Source organism: Phasianus colchicus, chromosome 2 (assembly GCF_987193195.1).
Source record: "Phasianus colchicus chromosome 2, bPhaCol1.hap1.1, whole genome shotgun sequence".
Classification (NCBI taxonomy): domain Eukaryota; kingdom Metazoa; phylum Chordata; class Aves; order Galliformes; family Phasianidae; genus Phasianus; species Phasianus colchicus.
In genome coordinates, this window is record NC_143437.1 from 38,152,215 (window position 1) to 38,171,659 (window position 19,445).

Below are 19,445 nucleotides of genomic sequence, written 5' to 3' on the forward strand. Positions count from 1 at the left end.
AATTCAGTTCTTGTCCACATTGAGGAATGAGGTCAAAGAGCTGACTTTATAGCATGCTGGAGAGAAAATAACTCCTACTTAATAAACAAATAAATGAACAGTCCCCACTGCTCAGTAGGGTGTGATACGAGTTCCAAATTTACGCATAAAGCCTTTCAAACCATGGCATGAATTTGCTAGCACTGTTCAAAGCGAAAAGCAGGCATGGAAAAATCTAACTAACAGAAAATGCATTTGAAAACGCTTTCTTAAGGATAAGAATCATAAAATACAAACTGGAATATAAACCCAATTTCACAATATTACATTGCAAATTGTTTTCATTTTGGAAGGATGCAGAGTGCAGGCTAAGATCAGCTGCCTGCATAAGCCATGTTATAATAAATCACATTGCATTTTTCATCCCCAGAACAATCTCCAGTGATATGGTACATTCTTTATTAAGAGTGTTCCGCAGCAATCAGAGCTGAAGGGAAGGAAGGAAATGGCTTGAAGAACATGGCAAGAATCCCTTAAAGTTAAGGGAGGGGAATGGGGAAAGTTATTTTAAAAGTACAGGTGGTTAGTGTAAATTATTGAGCACTTGAAATGTTTTCCCTTGATAATTCTAATCACCTTGTGAAATCAGTCATTCAGGCTTTTGCAAAACTCTTGATTTATTGGGAGCTTTAATCTATTAGTTGCAGCTCGGAGCCAACGGTGCATTCATCTCCGTAGGCAGAAAGAGCTGGGCTCAGCCCTGCAGCAGAGTTCAGCACTATGGCTGCTGAGCATGCACCACCATAAAATGAATGGTGCCCACCCTGAGAGGGATGCTGATGCCTGGAGGCACCCCGACTTACTGCACCAGGGCTTGGGCTTGGGCCATGGAGATGTTCCCTCAGACTTGTCCACAGACAAGGGTGTGGGGACCATGGGGCAGTGGCACACAAATGAAGGTGTTTCTCACTCCACGTTACATGGGATTTGTGGGATTGTTTGTGCCACAGAATGGTGCTATTGATATAGGTTGGCTTACCAATAGGGATCAATGATTTTGGATGACACTTCACAGCTTCAGTCATGGTTCCTTCCAGGCAGAGACTTCCTCTTGCTGTTCTTCGGGCATTGACTTACTTTTTTCTACTGTATGTGGGGATTTCTCTTGTCATCGTTATCTAGGAATAGCTCCAGTTTATTGTGTATGGTGATGTTTGTTACCAAGGTGCTTGGGTGCAATAGTAAGACCAACTGGTGCTAGCTCAACTCTTACATAATTAGCAGACACAGTCAAATCTCACTCATCACAATGAATGCAAAGGTGATTTAGATAAATGAGGGTTAGGATAAACAGGCAATATTTTAGTGTGTTTAATGCATTAACATCTTAATAGCCATTAAGTGATGTGACCTCATTTCTGCTAAATGAGCATTTAATAAACAAGTTTTGACTGCGGTGACATTGTGCAAAGGTCTCTGTGAGAACTTTGAGCAGACAGACAACATCTTTGTGACTGAACAACACTGTGCAAGTGGGGCATTGCACTGGATGTGATAGCAGAGCATGACAAGGTTTCATGTCTGGAGGCTGCCTAAAAGTAAGGGAGACTGAGCAGACATGCAGGATCCCTGCTCTACCTGGATGACCTGCTGCCAGCTGCCACAGCTGGTTGTAAAATGTTCCTCATCTCTTTCTTTTCTATTTTCCCTTTTTCCTTTTATTTTGCCTCTTTTTTCTTCTTTTTTTTTTTGTTTGTTTGTTTTGTTTTTGTTTGTTTGTTTTTGTTTTTGTTTTGTTTTTCTTCTTTTCTTAGTTGGATTGCCTGGGGACTTGCCAGAAACTTGGGGCCAGACTTTTTTGCTGGGAGTCTTGCCTTTGGCATTAGTGGAAAAAGGATTTGCTCTTTAATGGTCTATATTAGAACTATTCAGGCTGCTTGAATCCTAATTCAACTATTAACACTAGTTTAGGTAAAAGCACAGTGGGCTTCTTGTGGTAGCTTTGTGCCTTTTTTCTGAAACAGGGTTGGTGGATCCATAGAGTGAAGGGTTTCCCTTTTTCCCTTTCATCATCCTGTGTATCCGGAGATCCCTTCCTTTGCTTGGAATGCCCAAGTGCTGTGCTTTCAAGACACAAGGATGACAGTAAGGCAGTGGGATAGATGGCAGGACCTGGCCCACTTCTCACCCCACTTACCTCTCCACCTGCACCAAGTTCCCCTTGTGGCAGCTGTGTAGTTCAGTTCAACAGAGAGACTGTCCTGAACACTATTAAACATGAGAATGATGCCAGCTGAGCCTGAAGAGTGGGCAGTGACTCCTGGGCAGACTGTTTCCTCTCGGCCCCAGCACATGTTGCACAGAAGATGTGCTCCTGTACAACTTTCATGAGCTCTCAAAGAGGCAATGACTTCTTTTTTTTTTGAATCTTAGCAATGTAGCTGCAGACGTAAAACATAACAGACATTTAGAAACTGTATGACTTTCCCTAATTGTCTGCAACAGTTTCAAGATAAGTCATTTTTAAAAGAATTGCTTTGAACAGAGATGACTTTAAAACAGACTTCCGTACTTCTTGTTTTTGCTTTTGTCTTGGCACAGATGCTTACCCTCTCTCTATCTCCTTTGTAGAGTTAATTATGCAAAGGCGAAGAAGCTATACTAACGTTGTAATTTTGTTTGGCAAGGTGAGCCGCAAAACATATGCTGTGTCATGCCTTTTTATTACTGTGCAAGAATTGCCAAAGAAGCCTAAGGAGGAATCAAGGACATCATCGTTGTGAGGAAAAGAGGAAACAGCCCAGTTTTACAACACCGAGGCTTGTAACCGCTTGTGGTAGATAGTTTCAGAACTGGTTTAATTTTAAATTATTCTTTTGCCAACTGACAGCAGCTTCAAAGCGATTTTTGTTTGATCCTACCACTTTCTGATCCCCATTGAGTCATTTTACAATGCCCTGCCAACCAAAGTCCAACCGATGCAGGCAGCAGCACAGCAGCATCCGTTCTGTCCTCTGCATGGGGAGATGGCATCACCAAAGGCGGCTCTAGCCAGAAAAGCACTGATCTCCTGTGCCCACACCAGCTGCTACCATCCCAAGGGGTGTTTTCAGTTGGAGAGGATCAAGGAACCTGTTTGGGTTTAAAATAAATAGGCTGACAGATAAGATTATGTTCAACTTGGTTTCTTTCCAGGATACCAGTTTCCTGAGAAGCTGGAGAGATACAGGAGAAATGTGGGTTTTGGTATATGACAAATCCACACTGCAACTTCTCCCCAGTGCTTTTGTTGCAATGCCTTTGAGCTCGTGCAAAACTACGGAAAAGGCCACAGAGGGGGAGCTTAGCAGAAGGAAGCCTGGTTTCTCCACCAGAGATGAATCATGCTGAAACACAAGGCTGGCCTCTTCCTTATTGGAAGCTGGGATATTGCTTGTGCTGTGCAGAGAGGATCCCACAGCAGCAGCCTCCAGGCAATGGGACACACTTCTGGAGTCGTTATCATCTGCCATCAAACACAGCCCTAGGCCCAAGGAGGGGCTTTAATGAGCAGGGAAAACACCACAGAAGAACTGGAAATGTTCCCCCTCAGGTCAGTTTGCTCACCATTAGTGTTTTCTTACCTCCTCTGCTGCAGGCAAGTGCATTTTCTGTATGTAAGAATTTGTAGAACTGATAACCAACTTCACAGGGATAGGAAAGGGCAAGAATGCTTTCAAGAAGCCTCAGGTTTCCTTACACATCTCTGAAAGACAGTTCACAGTGCAGACACAGCCACGGACAGCAGAGGCTTGCTAATGATGAAAGTGCCTGCAAAGAGCAGAAATGCAGAAAGTGATGGAGAGGTTTGTAAGAGGGGCTTTGAGAGGGAGAGCACCGCATCACCAGCATTTAAGGAATAAGAGGCAGATCTGCTCACAGACACCGGCTAACACTCACTGTCCCATCTTGTGCTGCTTTCTGCCCCACATATGACAGATATCCAGAGCAATGCAGTGACACTAAACATGTCCTTTCAAAGGATTTGAGATATGGTAGTGGTAGAGATTTGGGAAAAAGCAGCTACTGCAGAAATCTGCAACTTGTATTTCATATCCTGTTGCATGTGACAATTCAGTTCTTTTGGGAAACTCTATTCTCATGGTCAAAAATAAGCCATCAGTGTGGAAAGAGTGAGATGAGCAGCCCCACTGCTGTTTGTTCAAGCAGTCACACTTTGCATCCTCAGAGACATAGGCTGGTTGCAGCAGTCACAGTTTTGGTAGTGTCCAACACAATCTCAGCCCCACTGCCATGGCAGGTCCTGGATAACTATACCTCTAGGGGCATTGCAAAGGTACCAGCACACGTGGCAGGCCAGCCTTCAGTCTTGTAGCTTAGGAGGGCAACAGCCTTCAGCCCAGATCAGCTCATTGCTTAAGGGAAAGAAGTGCTGGAAACCACTTCTGAGCTCATCCCAGCAGAGCAGCATTACCCATAGCACTTATCTGCGGTTATCTGTAGTTGCAGGTGACCTGACATGAGACTTACTTGCACTTGCACACTTTAAATTCGAGGCAGGCATAAGACATGAGATAGTACATGTTGCTCATGTAGGGAAATGCCTTCATTAATATTCAAGCCTGAGGACTAGCCTAAGGTAGAGAGTTTTTTGGAGCAGTGTGCTGCATGAAAGACATTTAAAATCCAGACAGTCCTCTAACACTTGAAATGCTCGTACTGATGCACCCCAAATCAGGTCTTCTCAGGAGCTCCATTTCCTCTGAGCTGTCTGTGCAACCAACAGACTTACCTTGTATGGGTGGAAATACTCTTGATCTCTGGTGATCAAAGGCCAGTCTGATGTGCCTGCCAGAGAGAAGGAGCAAGCAAAACCTCAAGAAGCTGCAGGACGTGTGGGGCTCATGTCTCCCTATCTACATGCTCCTTTGCACCAAGCCAGTGGTATAAAATGTGGATATCCATACTCCTTTTGCCCCAGAAGGACAATTCAGAGGATGCTTGGGTCTGTTGGTCACAGTGTGGGTAACTCTAAGGGGGATGAGACAATATGTGCAGAGACACTGGTGAAGGCTTAGTGGCAGAGGTACCCCACACAGGTCCAGCTGCCCTGCAGCAGCAGTGTGATACAAAGGGTGCGTGTGTCCCAGCAGTGTGGCAGGGCAGGTGCTGGGGCAGGAGCTCCTTCCATCATGCTAAGATGTCTCTGAGTCACCGCACTGTCATCTGAAATACTGGGTCAGGTGCTCTAGTTTAAACCCCAGATGACGGTAGGTGAGCAGACAGGTGAGCACACCCCTTGCAGTAACAAACCCGTGGGAGGCTGGAAGGTACCTGAGGCCAGGGCAGGTGCTTGCTGAGTGAGTGTGTCAGCGCTCCGAGGCTGGTGGGAACCATTCCTCTTGGCATTTGCATTGCTCTGGAAAATGAGTTACACTGCTGCAGAAGAGCTAGAAACTTTCACGTTGACATATATTTTAATAGCCAATTAGACTAAAATAGTCTTGATGTAAGTGAAAATTAGACAGTGGCAGTACCCAGGACAAGACTAATTGAGATTATTTGTGAATTCCCAGTTACATTTCTACTAAGAGCCAAAATGATGTACGTGTGCTTATTCTGGCTCTAGATGTTTTGTTGTTGTTCTTGTTTTGCTGGCATTAAACCACCTGTTGGAAGACAGACCTTGCCTTATCCTACATAAAGGCAGCCAGTACAGTGCTGACTCGTCACCGATGTTTGAACAAATGGAAGTTTACTATCGTACGGATCAGCACTTTGCACTGGGAAGCCCCAGTGTTTGCCATCCTTCCTTGGAAGCCATAAAGCCAGGCCTTTTTCTTCCATCAGCAGCTCACATGTGCAGGGCTCTAACCAAAATGGTTTAAAACCGGCCCTTTTATTACACCAGCACAACTACTTCCCACATGTTGGCCCTTCACTTGATGTTACTCATTGCTTTTTGTTTACACATAGGAATTTTATTTGATGCAAAAGCAGATAAGTACTGCATCTGCTCAGTCGTATTTCCCCAACACCTGTCCTTTTGTTCTTTTTGCCTTTTATCCTCTGGGTTTTCTTTGCTGAGGATCCTTGCCCTCACCCAGCCACTGTCCCCTTACTTCCTTAGCTTCACTCTGCCCACCTCTGCTTCTGCAGTAGAGGAAGCTTGCTTGATAGCATTAGGCAATGCCTTTACTATTTGGTGATGTTAATGCTCTCGCTCTGAATCAATTTCCTCTTTGTTTGCCTGTGATGGAAAGCTCCGTGAAATCTGCAACGGTTTTGCTGAAATGAGAAAAGGGAAGGATGAGATCTGCAGCCAGGCACTCTGCAGCCCCTCCCAGCTCTCCAGTGCTCAGGGCAGGGGCGCAGGCTGAGTCACTCAGCCCTGCACCAGCAAACACTCGTGGAGGCACAAAAGGGCCGCTGACAGCAGGCAGCATGCAGCCAGCCTGGATTAAAGGCAACTCTGGGAAGAGGGGCTCGTGCCCCTAGAATCAGGTCAGAAACACTGTTTCAGAGAACAGAAATGCAGAGGTATGGCCAACCAGATGGGGTGCTGGGCTGCCATGCAGCTGCACAACCTTTCTAGCAATTAATCCAGCAGAAAGCGAGGGAGGGATCGCAGGCTCAGTGCTAACCAGGGGTTATAGCTCTTTGCTTGGAGGGCTCACCTGGCAAAGCTGCTCCCTGAGGTGAACAAGTCTACTAATCAGATACCCCAGCACCCTGTGGCAAAGCTCCTCTGCTTGGGGAACAAGGTTCACTTCTGTGAACTACTGCTGAGAATGCATGCTCGGAGCACACAGCAGGAAGGAATGACGCAGCTGTACCTTCACACCTTTCAGCACATGCTTAGAAAAGGGCAGAGAGGTGTGTTTAAATTCCCTTTTCTTCTTCCCTTGTTTGGCTAGACAAGTCCCAAACCCATAGCACCAGCTAGACTGTGCATCTGGCCACTGCATCCCACTCATTTTTAAGGAAAAATAAGCCCCACCCTGGAGAGTCTGCTCACAGATCAGGCAGTTCTCTGCTGGACTGGGCTGCTTGGAGCCCAGGTTCTCCATATCTGAAACCAGACAACCCCAGGAGCAAAGCTCCACGTTTCCAGTCACTGATTCACAGCCTCTGGCAGTTCCTGCAGGATGGCTGAAAACAGTGCCATGGGGCTAGCAGCTTGCCCCACAGCCAGTGCATCCCAACCACACCTGCCTTGGACCTGGAGAAGGAACCCTATAATCCCCGTGTGGTCCTTCAGCATCACCCAGCATCTCCATCCCAAACACTGCGTCTTCCTTCTCCTTCCTGCTCCTTAATGCAACCACTCATATGGAAAATGAATCAGCCTTCCTTGGGCATCTTTCCAGAGGCCCCTCTGACTAATTCTGCCCAAAACAGCCAGGCTGACCCTGTGCAATGGCGTGATCATGGCAGACAGGACTGGGTCACGTTTGGGTGGAGGAAGGGAAAAACTGTTTCGCAGGCCTGCCCAAAAATCCTCATGTTGACTCTGCCAAAACCACACCAAACATATGGTAAATGAAATAGCTGGCATGGAGCTGCTTTGGACAGCAGAAGTGTTTCAGCACTGTGGACTGCTCTTTAGCTGTCTTGAATGTTATTTACACTGTTTTAAGCATCTCCACATTTAAGGGAGAGAAGGCAAAGAAAACGGCGATGCCAATCTTTTTGTGCATTTGATGCTTTTTAAATGCACATTATTTTTATAATCATGTTAGCACAGTCCCAATGCTTGTCCTGTCCTGTGAGAACAGTAATGGCATTGCAGGTTTCCCCTCCTTGTGTAGCAACAGACTTTTGTGGAAAAGCACACAGAAGCATTTTCTCTCTCAAAACAGGAGCTGTGCCTAATTCACCATATAAATGTCCTGCACATTTCATGCAGCTGATGAAATCATGTACAGATGGAATCCCTCTTAACAAAGGCTTTATTCACAGGGCAGGTTTCTCTGCCATGTATCTTTGACTGTATTCCAGCTTATACAGCTATTCCCATGAATACATCCATGGAGCCAGACCATTTTCTGGGCAGATACCAAAGGTGGAGGTGCTCAGCTCCCGACACTGCACTGTGGCTTCTGGGCAGCTCTCCACCACCGTTTGAATGTTGTGGCTTGGGTTTTAAGCCATCCCCAGCTCTAACTCAACCCTCCCTAGCTTCTCCCATTTGTCCATAGGCCACGGTGTCCTGACACTACTGCAGTGATGAGGGCCTTGTATAAAAGAAGGCAGGGGCTGCTGGCCTGCTCAAATGTACATCTTTCCAGGACTGAGCACACCAATCCCCAAATCCCTTGTTCATCCGACAACCTGAGGTAGACAAAGAAAATAGCAGGCTGATCTATGCTGCAGAGCAAACTTCTTGGCACAGTCCAGCAGGATTCTTTCAAGAACCCTTCTCCCTGCCTTTCTTTTTTGCCCTTTGTTCAGTGCTCAGTCAGTAACTCCTAAGAAACAACTCGCTAACTGCCCACGCTCAAAGCGAGAACAGCAACAACAAAAGGAATGATACAGAGGGATGACTTCAGAGAGTTTGGAAATATCTTCTCAAATGAAACATTCCTTTGCACACATACACAAGAAAGCATCAAAATTCTCTGCGGCTGATGTAAACAGCAGAAAGAAAAAGTCATCTGGAAGGACAGGATGATTCATACCAAGGACCTGACTGGCAATATTCATCAGTGTTGAAATCCTCTCTGCAAGATGACTACATGTGAAAGCAAAACCAACGAGATCCCAGCTTTTGCCATTAGAAGTGTCATTAACAGCAGAGCAGCATGGTTAGGCTCCTAATGCCACAACCCTTGCTCATGGGAGTTACCCTTGCTCACTCATCTGACCGGTCGCAGCAAAAAGCCCTGTGTCACCCAGGTGAGAATGCTTTACGTAAGGGCAGCCACAGCAGCAGGCTGCAGCACGCTCAGCTGTTGCAACCTGTTTTGCAGAAGGGGCATTGGAGCAGGAACAGAAAGTTCAATAACAAAAGAGAAGGGTTTTTCTCCATCTTGCCAAAACTCCTTGCTAGGGTTTCCTCTCAGAAATCCCTGATTTGAGCACTTTAGGGAAACTGGAAAGTTCAGCCAGTCTTTCCCTTTATGTTAATTGTGTTGATCCAAATGGTAACGGGGCACAAAAGGCCACGCTGACTTTATGCATTGTTATGAGATACTTTCCCCTGCATATCTGAATCTGTTTACTTAATCTTCCAGGCCTTTACCCATGAATATTAAACTCCTTGATCACTATGCATTAGGAGTCATCTTTGCACCATCTGTTTGTATTTGTCATCTAACCCTTGTAAATAATAAAATGTACTTTGTTCTCAAGTTCGTGGATCCTAGCAGGAGAGTGATTACCACGGAGGAAAAGTACTGTGTGAAGCTATTAGCAGCCACAGGACTCTGCTTAACTCCCTGTCTCCTGTCTGCCCTCTGTGAGACAAATGTACCAAGTCACAGGTTCCCTATTGTTCTCCATATCAGTCTATTTCTGCTGCCAAGGCATTTGCCACTATTATAGTCATTAAACTAAATCCAAAACCTACCCCAAGGAGTGACTGTTAGCCTCCTTATTTTGCTTGTAGTCCCAGAAGAGATGATTTTGGGTTCACATCTCTGAAAACGATGCAGAAAGTCTTGCTTTGTGTGTAAAACAAGCTCATAGCAGAAGAAAAGGCAAGCTGCATCCCTGGATGCCAGCATTCAGCTGAGAGGTTCAACTGAGAGGTACGGGTCACAAGATGCCAGGCAAACACCAAGGAAAAAATGCAGAAAGTGCAATCTCTGCAATATAAAATTAATCCTCAGAGTTCTGATTGAAAATGTTATGCAGCAGGAAGAGACTTGCCACATATTACTGAGGCTCGGCTTCAACTTCACCAACTCAGACAAGAAGGTTTCACCAGGGAGAGAGGCCCATAGCTGCAGGTGCTTGTGGAAAGCCACGGCTGCTGGCAGGCACACCTCACACACCAGTATCTCCTGCAGCTGGTGGGAGATGTGCCTGGCAGCAGGCTTATGTCCATTTACATCATCCAATAAGTTGCCTCTCCATGGTCTTATAAGTGAACCTGGATGTCAGGCAACTATCACCAGTCCTCAAGCAGCTGCAGTCTATTTATAAACCTAATGGAGTTGATTAGAGAAGGGATCATTTAGGAAATGATAAGGGATTGTATTGTATCTACCTGATGTGGTGGTAGCACCAAATTTAGACAAGAAAATAGTTGCCAAGTATTTGCTTAACTGGAAGAGCTATCTGGGCTTGGACAAGACACTACTCGCCTCTCTGCTCAGCTTTGCAAACATCCTGCGCTAGGAGGTTACCTATTAAGTGATAGACAATAGATCTTTTTAATTGTTAGAGCGTTATGACCTTAGACTTTGCCCAGGTTTTTAATAACACCATCTGCTGTCTAGCTCTGCAATACTATTATTTTTACATGAGGATTACTCTTCCTGCTTCACAAACAGCGCTGTAATAACAGAGCTAAATAAGAGCACAGCAGCGTGGTACTTACACCCTACTGTCCAAGTAAAACACACAGGAGGTGCAGCTCACCCCAGATTTCCAGACGTATTGTCTCCAACCTGGAAGTCTTGAAGTGCTGCAAGGCGAAGAGCTGTGGATCCAGTCTTGTGGGTTGCACTCAGGAAAAGCTCTCGCCTTGCCTGAGAAAGGGCCAGGAGCGAAATCCATCTCTGTGTAGGCTGTCTGCTCCTTGGCTGGCTCTGCTTTTCCCATTTTCTTCCCCAAAACAACAGCAACGGTCTGCTGGCCATGAGCTAGGAGTCACTGTGCCTTCAGACTTTTTTCTCATCAATAACATGCTCTTGCAGCACACGCATTTAGCTCCAAATATTCATATTTATCTGGTTTTATATATGTATCTATAAAGGGTCCAAGGCAGACAATGATATGACTTTTGGCATTTTCAGCTGAAGTGCCTCTGTACCAATGCACACAGCATGGGAAGTAAGCAGGAGGAATTGGAAACCATGATGCAATTGGAAAACTATGATCTTATTGCTATCACGGAAACATGGTGGGATGACTCACAAGAACACCATGATTGAAGGCTGTAAACTTTTTAGAAGGGATAGGCAAAGTAGAAGAAGTGGGGGAATTGCCCTCTTCTTGTTAAGAAGTGGGTAGTCTGCAAAGAGCTGCCCCTGAGAAACAGTCAGGAACAGGTTAAGAGCCTGTGGGTTAAGATTAGGGACAGGACCAGTAAAGGGCATCTGGTGGTCAGGGTCTACTCCAAGCTGCCTCATCAAGGGAAGCTGTTGACAAGGCCTTCTTGCTTCAGCTGCAAGAGGCATTGTGCTGGATGGGAGATTTCAACCATTCGGATATCAGCTGGGAAAACAACATTGTGAGCTGCAAGTGACCCAGGAGACTCCTGGAGTCCACTGACGATAACTTTCTGATTTAGGTAATGGACAAACCAACAAGAGGTGGAGCATTGCTGGATCTGGTGCTTACCAACATGGAAGAGATTGTAAAAGAGGTTAAGACTGGAGGCAGCCTGGACTATAGCAATCATGCCCTGGTTGAGTTCATGACCTTGGGGAATGTAAGCCTGGTAAAGAGTGGAGTCAGGACCCTGAACTTCAGAAGAGTCACCTTCAGGCTGTTAAAGGAAGTGTTAGATGAGATCCCCTTGGAAACTGTCCTTAGAGACAAAGTAATAGGACCAAACTGGCAGCACTTTAAGGATGCTTTTCTGAGAGCACAAGAGCTCTCCATCCCCCAGAATAAGAAATGAGACAGACGAGGCAGGAAACCAGCATGGCTGAGCAAGGACTTGCTGGTCAGAATGAGGGAAAAAATAAAAATTAAAAAAAAAGGGAAAAAAAAAGGAAAAGAAAAAACAGTGGAAGTGGGGATGGGTGGCCTGAGAAGAATCTAGAGATGCTGTCCAGATGTTCAGAAATGGAGTAAGGAAATCCAAGGTGCAGATGGAAATGAACTTGGTAAGAGGATATGAAAAATAACAAGAAGGGATTCTTTAGAGAGACAGAAGAGAAAGGCAAAGGAGAGTGTATTCTCTCTGATCATTGAAAAGGAAGAGCTGGCCTCCATGGACATGGAGAAGGCTGAAGTACTTAACAAGCTATTCACCTCAGTCTTCATGATCTGTCAGGCTTCTCATGCCTCTTGTGTCCCTGAACTTCTAAGTAGGGGTCAGGGAAGCAAAATCCCTCCCAGTATAAGAGCAGATCAAGTCTGAGACCTCCTCATGAGGTGGAATATGTGCAAGTCTATGGGGCCAGATAACACATCCCAGGGTTCTGAAATAACTGGTTGATGTGGTTGCCAGGAGAAGTCCCTGGTGACTGGAGAAAGGGAAACATCACTCCCACATTCAAAAAAGAGAAGAAAGAGAACCTGGGGAACTACAGACTGGTGAGCCTCACCACCTTGCCTGGGAAGATCATGGAATGGATCCTCCTAGAAAAGATGTTAAGGCACATGTGAGATCACATGGTTTGATCTGAGACAGACAGCGTGGCTTCACCAAGGGCAAATTGTGCCTCACCAGTCTGGTGCTTTTCTATGACGGAGTGACACCATCAGTGGACAAAGGAAGGGCAACTGATTTCATCTACCTTGATTTGTGCAAGGTCTTTGACATGATCCCGCACCACATCCTTATCTCTAAATTGGAGAGAGACTGATTTGAAGGCTGGGCAATTAGGTGGACAAAGAACTGATTGGATGGTTGTAGCCAGAGGGTCATTGTCTACGGCTCTATGTCCAAGGGAAAACTGGTCACAAATTGTGTCCCCCAGGGGTCCATCTTGGGGCTTGTCTTCAGCATCTTTATCAATGACATAGACAGTGGGATTGAATGTACCCTCAGCAAGTTTGCTGACGATACCAAGCTAAGTGTTGCAATTGATGCAACAGAAGGGAGGGATGCCATCCAGAGGGAACTGGACATGCTCGAAAAGTGGGCACATGGGAATCTAATGAGGTTTAACAAGGCCAAGTGCACTTGGATTGAGGCAATCCCAGATACAAGTTCAGACTAGGAGTAGACTCTTTGAGAACAGTTCTGTGGAGAAGGACTTAGGAGTCCTGATGGACAAAAAAACACACGTGAACCAGCAGTGTATCCTGGTCTGCATCAAAAAAGGGGGAGGCAGCAGGGAGAGGGATGTCCTGCTCTGCTCTGCCCTTTTAAGGCCCCATCTGGACTACTATGTCTAGGCCTGGGGCCCCCAGCACAGAAGGATGTGAGCAGATCCAGAGGATGGCCAAAGATGATCAAAGGGCTGAAGCACCTCTCCTATGAGAAAAGATTGAGGGAGTTGGGCTTGTTCAGCTTGGAGAAGAAAAGGCTCCAGGGGAACCTCACTGAAACCTTCCAGTACTTGAAGGGAGCTTACAAGCAGGAATGGGACCAACTTTTTACATGGTCTCATAGTGACAGGAAAAGGGAAAATGGCTTTAAACTAAAAGAGGGGAAATTTAAGTTAGATGTTAGGAAGAATTTTTTTTTTTTTTTTTTTTTTTTTTTTACTCAGAGGGTTGTGAGGCAGTGGAACAGGTTTCTGAGAGAAGTTGTGGATGCCCCATCTCTGAGGGTATTCAAGGCCAGTCTGGACAGAGCCCTGGGCAGCCTGACCTGGAGGATGGCAGCTCTTCCCATAGCAGCGGGTTGAGACTAGATGGTCTTTACGGTCTTCTCCAACCTAAGCCATTTTATGAGTCTGTGATACCCTACAGCTCCATTCCTGCATCAGAGCTCAGAAAAGGACTGCTTTCCTTGGCTCCCTGCTTCAACAGAGGTCAAATATGAAACCGAACATATGAATGCAATTAGGAGGGTATGTAAAATATGGGGGCTGGCCGTCTTAACAGTGTCCGAAACAGGCAAGTCTTGACATGCAGTTAGTTAAAGAGGATTTTAAGTACTACAGGCTGCTGTGTGGTGAGTCTGGTTACAGATGAAAAGAGCTTCTCAGTCTTCCGGCCGTATTATTTTTCTGGCATTTCAGGTGTATAATTTTGATTCTGAAGCCCTAGTGTGCAGAAAAAAAAAGAAAAAAAAATCCCCTCTTTTAAAGTAAGCGAAATCATCCTTTTGGACCTGATTTGTAGTTTTGGAAGGAGATGAGAAAAAGCTCAGATTCCTCACATACCTGCCCTGTACTGATTCTGAAGCACAGACAATTGCATGGACAGTTATACATGCTATCCAGAGGTGAATGCAGCAGGTTGTGATTTTTTAGTCACCTGTAAACAGAGAAAGTGGTACTGCCGTACTTTATATAGTTGAGTGGGAATTCTTCTTGCTGATTAACAAATGACAAAGGAATGTCTAAAATCTGTGCCAAATATATTTCCAGAAATGTGTCTCTGCCCTTTACCTACTATTTGCATTTTCTTTTAAAACTTTCCAAATGAAGTTGTAGACAACCATCCTGGCAACTAAAAAAGCATGTGCAAGGATGCAGAAAGCTTTAGAATATGTTTCCACACCCTGCTGACCTATTCATCAAAAACACATAACTCTTGGTATAGAACAAAATTCAGAAGGCACAACCAGCTGAGCCTTAGGCTAAAGGCAGGCCTGGTGCACATTCAGCTCAGCAGAGCTGCCCCATCACCAGCGTGCCCACAGAGCTCCCCAGTGCCCTGAGGTTGGAGGTGCTGAGCAACATCGGGTTTACAGATGCCCTCCTTCTCCTGGCTGTTTTAGGAGCATTCTCTTTGGTGCATACCTGCATCCCATGTGCAAAGTAAAAATCATGCACACAGTGACACGTTTTCACAGCCCCTCTCTTGGGTGGTGATTTGGCCTGGTATTATGTAAGATTTAACTAAAGCTAGAGAAGACAACTATTTTGAGGAAGAATGTTAATTGAAGGCTGAGTCAAGCTGCAGCTAGTACAGAGATGTTTTTGAGAAGCTTGTACCCTTTTTCATTTGGTCTATATTTTTTTCCATTTAATTACAATGTGTGCAGAACTGCATTTAACGATAATAGTTACTGGCAAAGGGCAAATGGATGATGAAGGCAGCTGTCCTCTTGCTCCTGGATCTGCAGCTCAAGCCCACCCCAGGCCCTTGCAACCTGGCAGCTGTCACCACCCGATGGCTGCTCAGGGCCTGCATATAGCAGGGGAGCAGAGGGACAGAGCTGGTCTCTGCTCTCTGGTGATAGCGACAGGACCTGAGGGGATGGCAGGGAGCTCCACGCTGCAAGGAGATGAGCCAAGCAGAGGCGTGCAAGAGATGCTGGGCTGCCACTTCCCGAGGTGACATGCAGGCAGCAGGACCTCTGAATCAGCTGAGAGTGGCGGCCAGCCTGGCACACACAGTGTTACTGAGGTGTGACACACCTGCAGCTCCCATTACAAAGATGACCAGTCCTTGGTCCCTCATCCAGCCCCATTTGGGAGACTAAGTGATATGCAAGCCCCAACCTCTGGTGAGCTGTTTAATAATTGTTATCCAGAGGAGGAGACCAAGGTTAATTGTCAGTTCCAGAATGGGTGTACCGGTTATTAATTTTGCTACAGTTCTTTTTATCACATATGAATTTGGCTGTGCTTCCTGGCTGGCACCTCCTTCTGGAGCTCAGCTGGGTGTTGGGGCATTAGGGATGCAGGTGAATGCAAGAGGGATGACTCTGATCTTTGCAGCTCTGCTAGTGATGTTTACAAGTGTGTCACTGATGCCTAAACTTGTCAGTATTCCTACTTAGGATTGCTACACGGCAGTACACTGTGCATATGACTGAATGTCCAAGTCAATAAAAATACCCTATTTTACCTGTTTTTACTTAGTCTAAGAAACAGCACTGAGCAAAAAAGTGAGGCTGGGGGCTGAGCACAGAGCAGCAGCTTTGTCCCCATGCTGGCTGCCCAAAGGGGGGTTCGGGGAGCAGGCAGCAATGACATGCAGAAACTAATTTCACTGCACTTTATGTTTCCACAGATGGGAGCATGCTTCTGTTAGCTCTTGTTATGTTACAAAACTGAAATAACATGACTGCAACGATGGGCAGAAGAACACGTTCACCTCTGGAGCTGCAGCATGGTGTTCCCATGGGGTCACGGCCTCCTGGTCTTCCTGTTGGTGCTGGGCCAGGGTTGCCTGGCCATGCTAACACACCCCAGGCAGCTCCCAGTCGGTCTGTCCCCCCATACCCCACAGACAATTGCCCATTGTGGCTCGCAGCAGAGGGCAGCCAACACGATGTCAGTGGGAGCGTCCAATGTAGCTATTTACCAGGCTGAAGAGAGCAGGCGGAAGATTTTCCACATCAATTGCCCTTTCTTCTGGCATCTAGAAGTGTCCCTCTGAAGTTTTTATTTCTCTTCTGAGTGTAGTAACCTCTGAATTTCTCAAGTGTTTCCATCATCTTTTCCTTGCTGTTTTTTTTCCACTGCTACTTGAAATGAGGTTGCGAAGTCAATTGCTCAGTTAAAAACAGAATCATTTCCTTTTTTTTAAAAAAAAACAAAAAACACACCATTTTGGCTCCAAATTGCCTGGGGTAGAGCCCACCAAAGCAGCAGAAGCTGGAGCACTGAGGCTCTTGCTCTCACCACTACTCATGGAATCATAGAATCAGAGAATAGCCCAAGTTGGATCTTGGACGTATTCATGCACCCAAAACTTTTACAACAAAAATGACAGTGAAATAACCACGTCCACATTCCCTGTTTGTCCCAGGACACACACACACAGGCTGACAACATGCTGTTCTGTCAGTGTCCCTCTGCCAGCAGCAGCAGTTCCATGTCACAGGGGTCATGCAGCATGGGACAGCAGTCGGTAGCGCTAGGGAGAAATGTTGGCAGCATGCTGTGCACCCTGAGCATGGCTACTTGTCCAGCAATTGTCCTGTAGGTAACATTAGAAGTGGTTTTCAGTGTTTGTAGGGTCAGTGGCTCACCGTCTGCTTGTCTCAATGCCTGTGTATGTCAACAGGCTGCTCTTGACAGCAGTATTACGTACATCAGTACTTTCTTCCCATATTAAATAAAAAATGGTTAGATGGACATATTTCTTTAGGATCAGTACTGATGTGAGAGCAGGACTCTACTGCACTGCTGTTTGAATGGCATGTCTCAAAAACCACACAATAAAAAGAGGATGGGTGTGGTGTACAGGGGTTTATCTTCTAAAATTATGCCTACTTTTAAATGAAAATTGGAACATTCAGCATTTCTAAGATGGCTACCAGTACTCTCACAGGCAAAAATGAGCAGCTGTCTACAAGCAGAAGCTGGCAGGTGCTATAGGGGCTTCTGAATTGTTCAGCAAATATCACAAATATCACACAATCCACATGTAGGCAAGAAGCCCACTGTAACCCGACCACACTCAGCTTTCTGGAAAATCCTCTGGAGCAAGTGCCATCTCCAATAGGAACAAAAGCAGCAGAAACACTACAAAGCTGGGAGGCAGAGAACCTCTGTTCTTACCTCTCAGCAGAGGCCCTGCAAACATCTCAGCAATCATCTGCTGCCCCAGCTCGGAGCTGTGGCCTAGCACTGGGTTCTGCAGGTGGAACCTGTGGCATCCGCAGCCTTGTACTTGTGGGCATCCAGGGACAGCAATGGCTGTGTGGAGAAGGTTTCCAACTGCACCTCTCCCTTCCTTCCCTGCACTGTGGCACTAGGCACAGCCAGGACCAGGTCAGGGCTCCCCAGGGCACGGGGCTACCCTATGCCAGGGTCCCCCGGCCGGGCATGCCCGCAGTCCCCAGTGCCCCTATATATAGTCTTGCCATGTCATCGCCGGGGCGTTCCGCGGAGAGCAGGCACAAAAGGATGGTTTCTGGTTTTTTTTTTTTTTTAAAAAAAAAGCAACAAGAAACAAATGCATTATCTGTTGTATTCTTGTGCAGAAACTGCTGTAACAGCAGCTTTGCAGACTTTTGTGTGTGTGTGTGATTTGATTCTTAAATCACATTTCCTACGCCATTATTTTTTATCTGCTTTTTGACACTGAGAGCTGCAACGGTTGTTTTTGCCTCTTCTACCAGAACGGATTCAAAAGCAGCAAATGCAGCAGAACCCAAACGCTGCCAATGCCAGCTCTGACCAGCCCAATTTCATTAGAAACGAAGTTAAATAAATAGGGGGTCACACTCCCTGTCCTGCAGTTAGACGCCTGAAAGCTGTGCTTCTTCCTCCCTGCAGCCGGTTCGCGCCGAGCTCTGCTCACCACGCGCAGTGTGCAAACACACAGCTCCTTGGCTTCCCACCAGTGTATATAAATATATGCAGTTTTTTCCTTCGCAGAACCTGGAGGCTAAAGCAGGAGGGCAAAGGAGTACGTGACTAAAACATCCAAACTTCCTCTTTCATAAGCCATCACATGATGCAGTGCAATTACAATTCCTGCCTTGTCCCTGCCAATTGCAGGCGCATTGCCTCACCCGAGAAACCCGGCTGCTTCCCCGGCTGTGTGTGTGTGTGTGTGTGTGTGTGAGAGAGAGAGAGTGTGGAGGCAGCAATCGCTGCAGCCGCCTTGGCACGCCTCCAGCTCCGGGCTGGAGAAAGAGGGCAGTGGGTGGAAGACGAAAACAAGATCTGTTTACTTAGCATGCAGGGATAAAGCGTCTTTCCAGCCGGGAGGGGGTGCACAGAACAGACTTACAGCACTTTGATGCAACGAGAAAGGAGGGCTGCGCTGCGGAGCCAGCCGCGTTAACCCCTGCTTTGCCGGAGGGCACGGCGCTGATCCGCGCACGGCTCTGCCGGAGCCGGAGCCGGAGCCGTATCCCCCGGCCCGCAACCCCGGGAGCGCCGCAGGCACCGCCCCGGCGGGCCCCGCGGACGTCAGAGCTCCCCGGGCGTCCCCGCTGCCTGCCCACCCCCCCCCCGTAACCTACATAACGCCGCGGGGAGGACCGTGCCCGCCTGCGGGACGTGGCGAGGGATGTGCCGCCCCTCGTGGTGCCGCTGTGCGGGGACGGAACGGAACGGCCGCACTGTGCTTACACTGCGCGGATTGCGCTCATCCGCCTTAGAGAGCGGAGGGTTTGTGGTTGCAAACGACAGGAAATCTCGAGCGTCCTATTTCCTGCGTGCAGTAACAACAGTTAAAAAAAAAGAAAAAAAAAAAAAAAGACGGGCGATGGTTTTATTTACCCACAAGGCGCCTCCCGCCCGCGCTCGGCAGGGTCGGGGGCAGCCCCAGGGTCACCGGGGGGGTCGGGGGCGACCGAGCGCAGCGACCCTGCAGCGGTCAGAACGCACGGCGCGCGGTAATAACCCCGCCCGCGCCAAGCGGGAGGCGCGGGCCCGCGCTCGCCCGGCTCCGCTCCGCTCCAGGCCGCCCGCTCGGCAGGGCGCTCCGCGGGGCCGGCGCTCGGCTCCCCCGGCGGCGGGTGGAACCCCGGGGCTGGGCCGGGGGCGCGGGCAGAGCCGGGGCCGGGAGCGCGGCGGCGGCGGCGTCGTTGGGGCGGA

At 47.3% G+C, this 19,445-nt stretch overlaps 1 protein-coding gene across 6 annotated transcripts; it reads right to left on the reverse strand.

Annotated features, from left to right (window-relative positions):
• Positions 1-1,439: 1,439 nt before the first annotated feature.
• Positions 1,440-19,032, reverse strand: LOC116228234 (uncharacterized). Of its 6 annotated transcripts, XR_016464209.1 has the most exons (7): positions 18,634-19,032; positions 17,454-17,808; positions 6,125-6,267; positions 5,314-5,398; positions 4,772-4,827; positions 3,603-3,789; positions 1,440-3,111 (listed from the first exon to the last, which is right to left on the reverse strand). XR_016464209.1 is itself a non-coding variant. In XM_090135411.1 (5 exons), exons 1-4 carry the CDS (start codon positions 10,747-10,749, stop codon positions 3,715-3,717), a joined length of 399 nt encoding a protein of 132 aa, XP_089991537.1. In that variant the 5' UTR covers positions 10,750-11,467; the 3' UTR covers positions 1,440-3,111; positions 3,603-3,714. The 6 variants fall into 6 exon arrangements, 1 of the variants encoding a protein (XP_089991537.1); XR_016464208.1 differs by lacking the exon at positions 17,454-17,808; XR_016464212.1 differs by lacking the exon at positions 6,125-6,267.
• Between the last annotated feature and the right edge of the window lie 413 nt (positions 19,033-19,445).

What these genes read in the sequence shown, in the direction of transcription:
- LOC116228234 (XM_090135411.1), bottom strand. Translation starts at nt 10,749, where the DNA reads ATGGGAAAAGCAGAGCCAGCCAAGGAGCAGACAGCCTACACAGAGATG. An exon ending in AGCACCTGCCCTGGCCTCAG is followed by an intron (nt 4,828 to 5,313) that starts GTACCTTCCAGC and finishes TCTCTCTGGCAG; the next exon opens with GCACATCAGACTGGCCTTTG. An exon ending in AGTATTTCCACCCATACAAG is followed by an intron (nt 3,790 to 4,771) that starts GTAAGTCTGTTG and finishes TGCTCTTTGCAG; the next exon opens with GCACTTTCATCATTAGCAAG.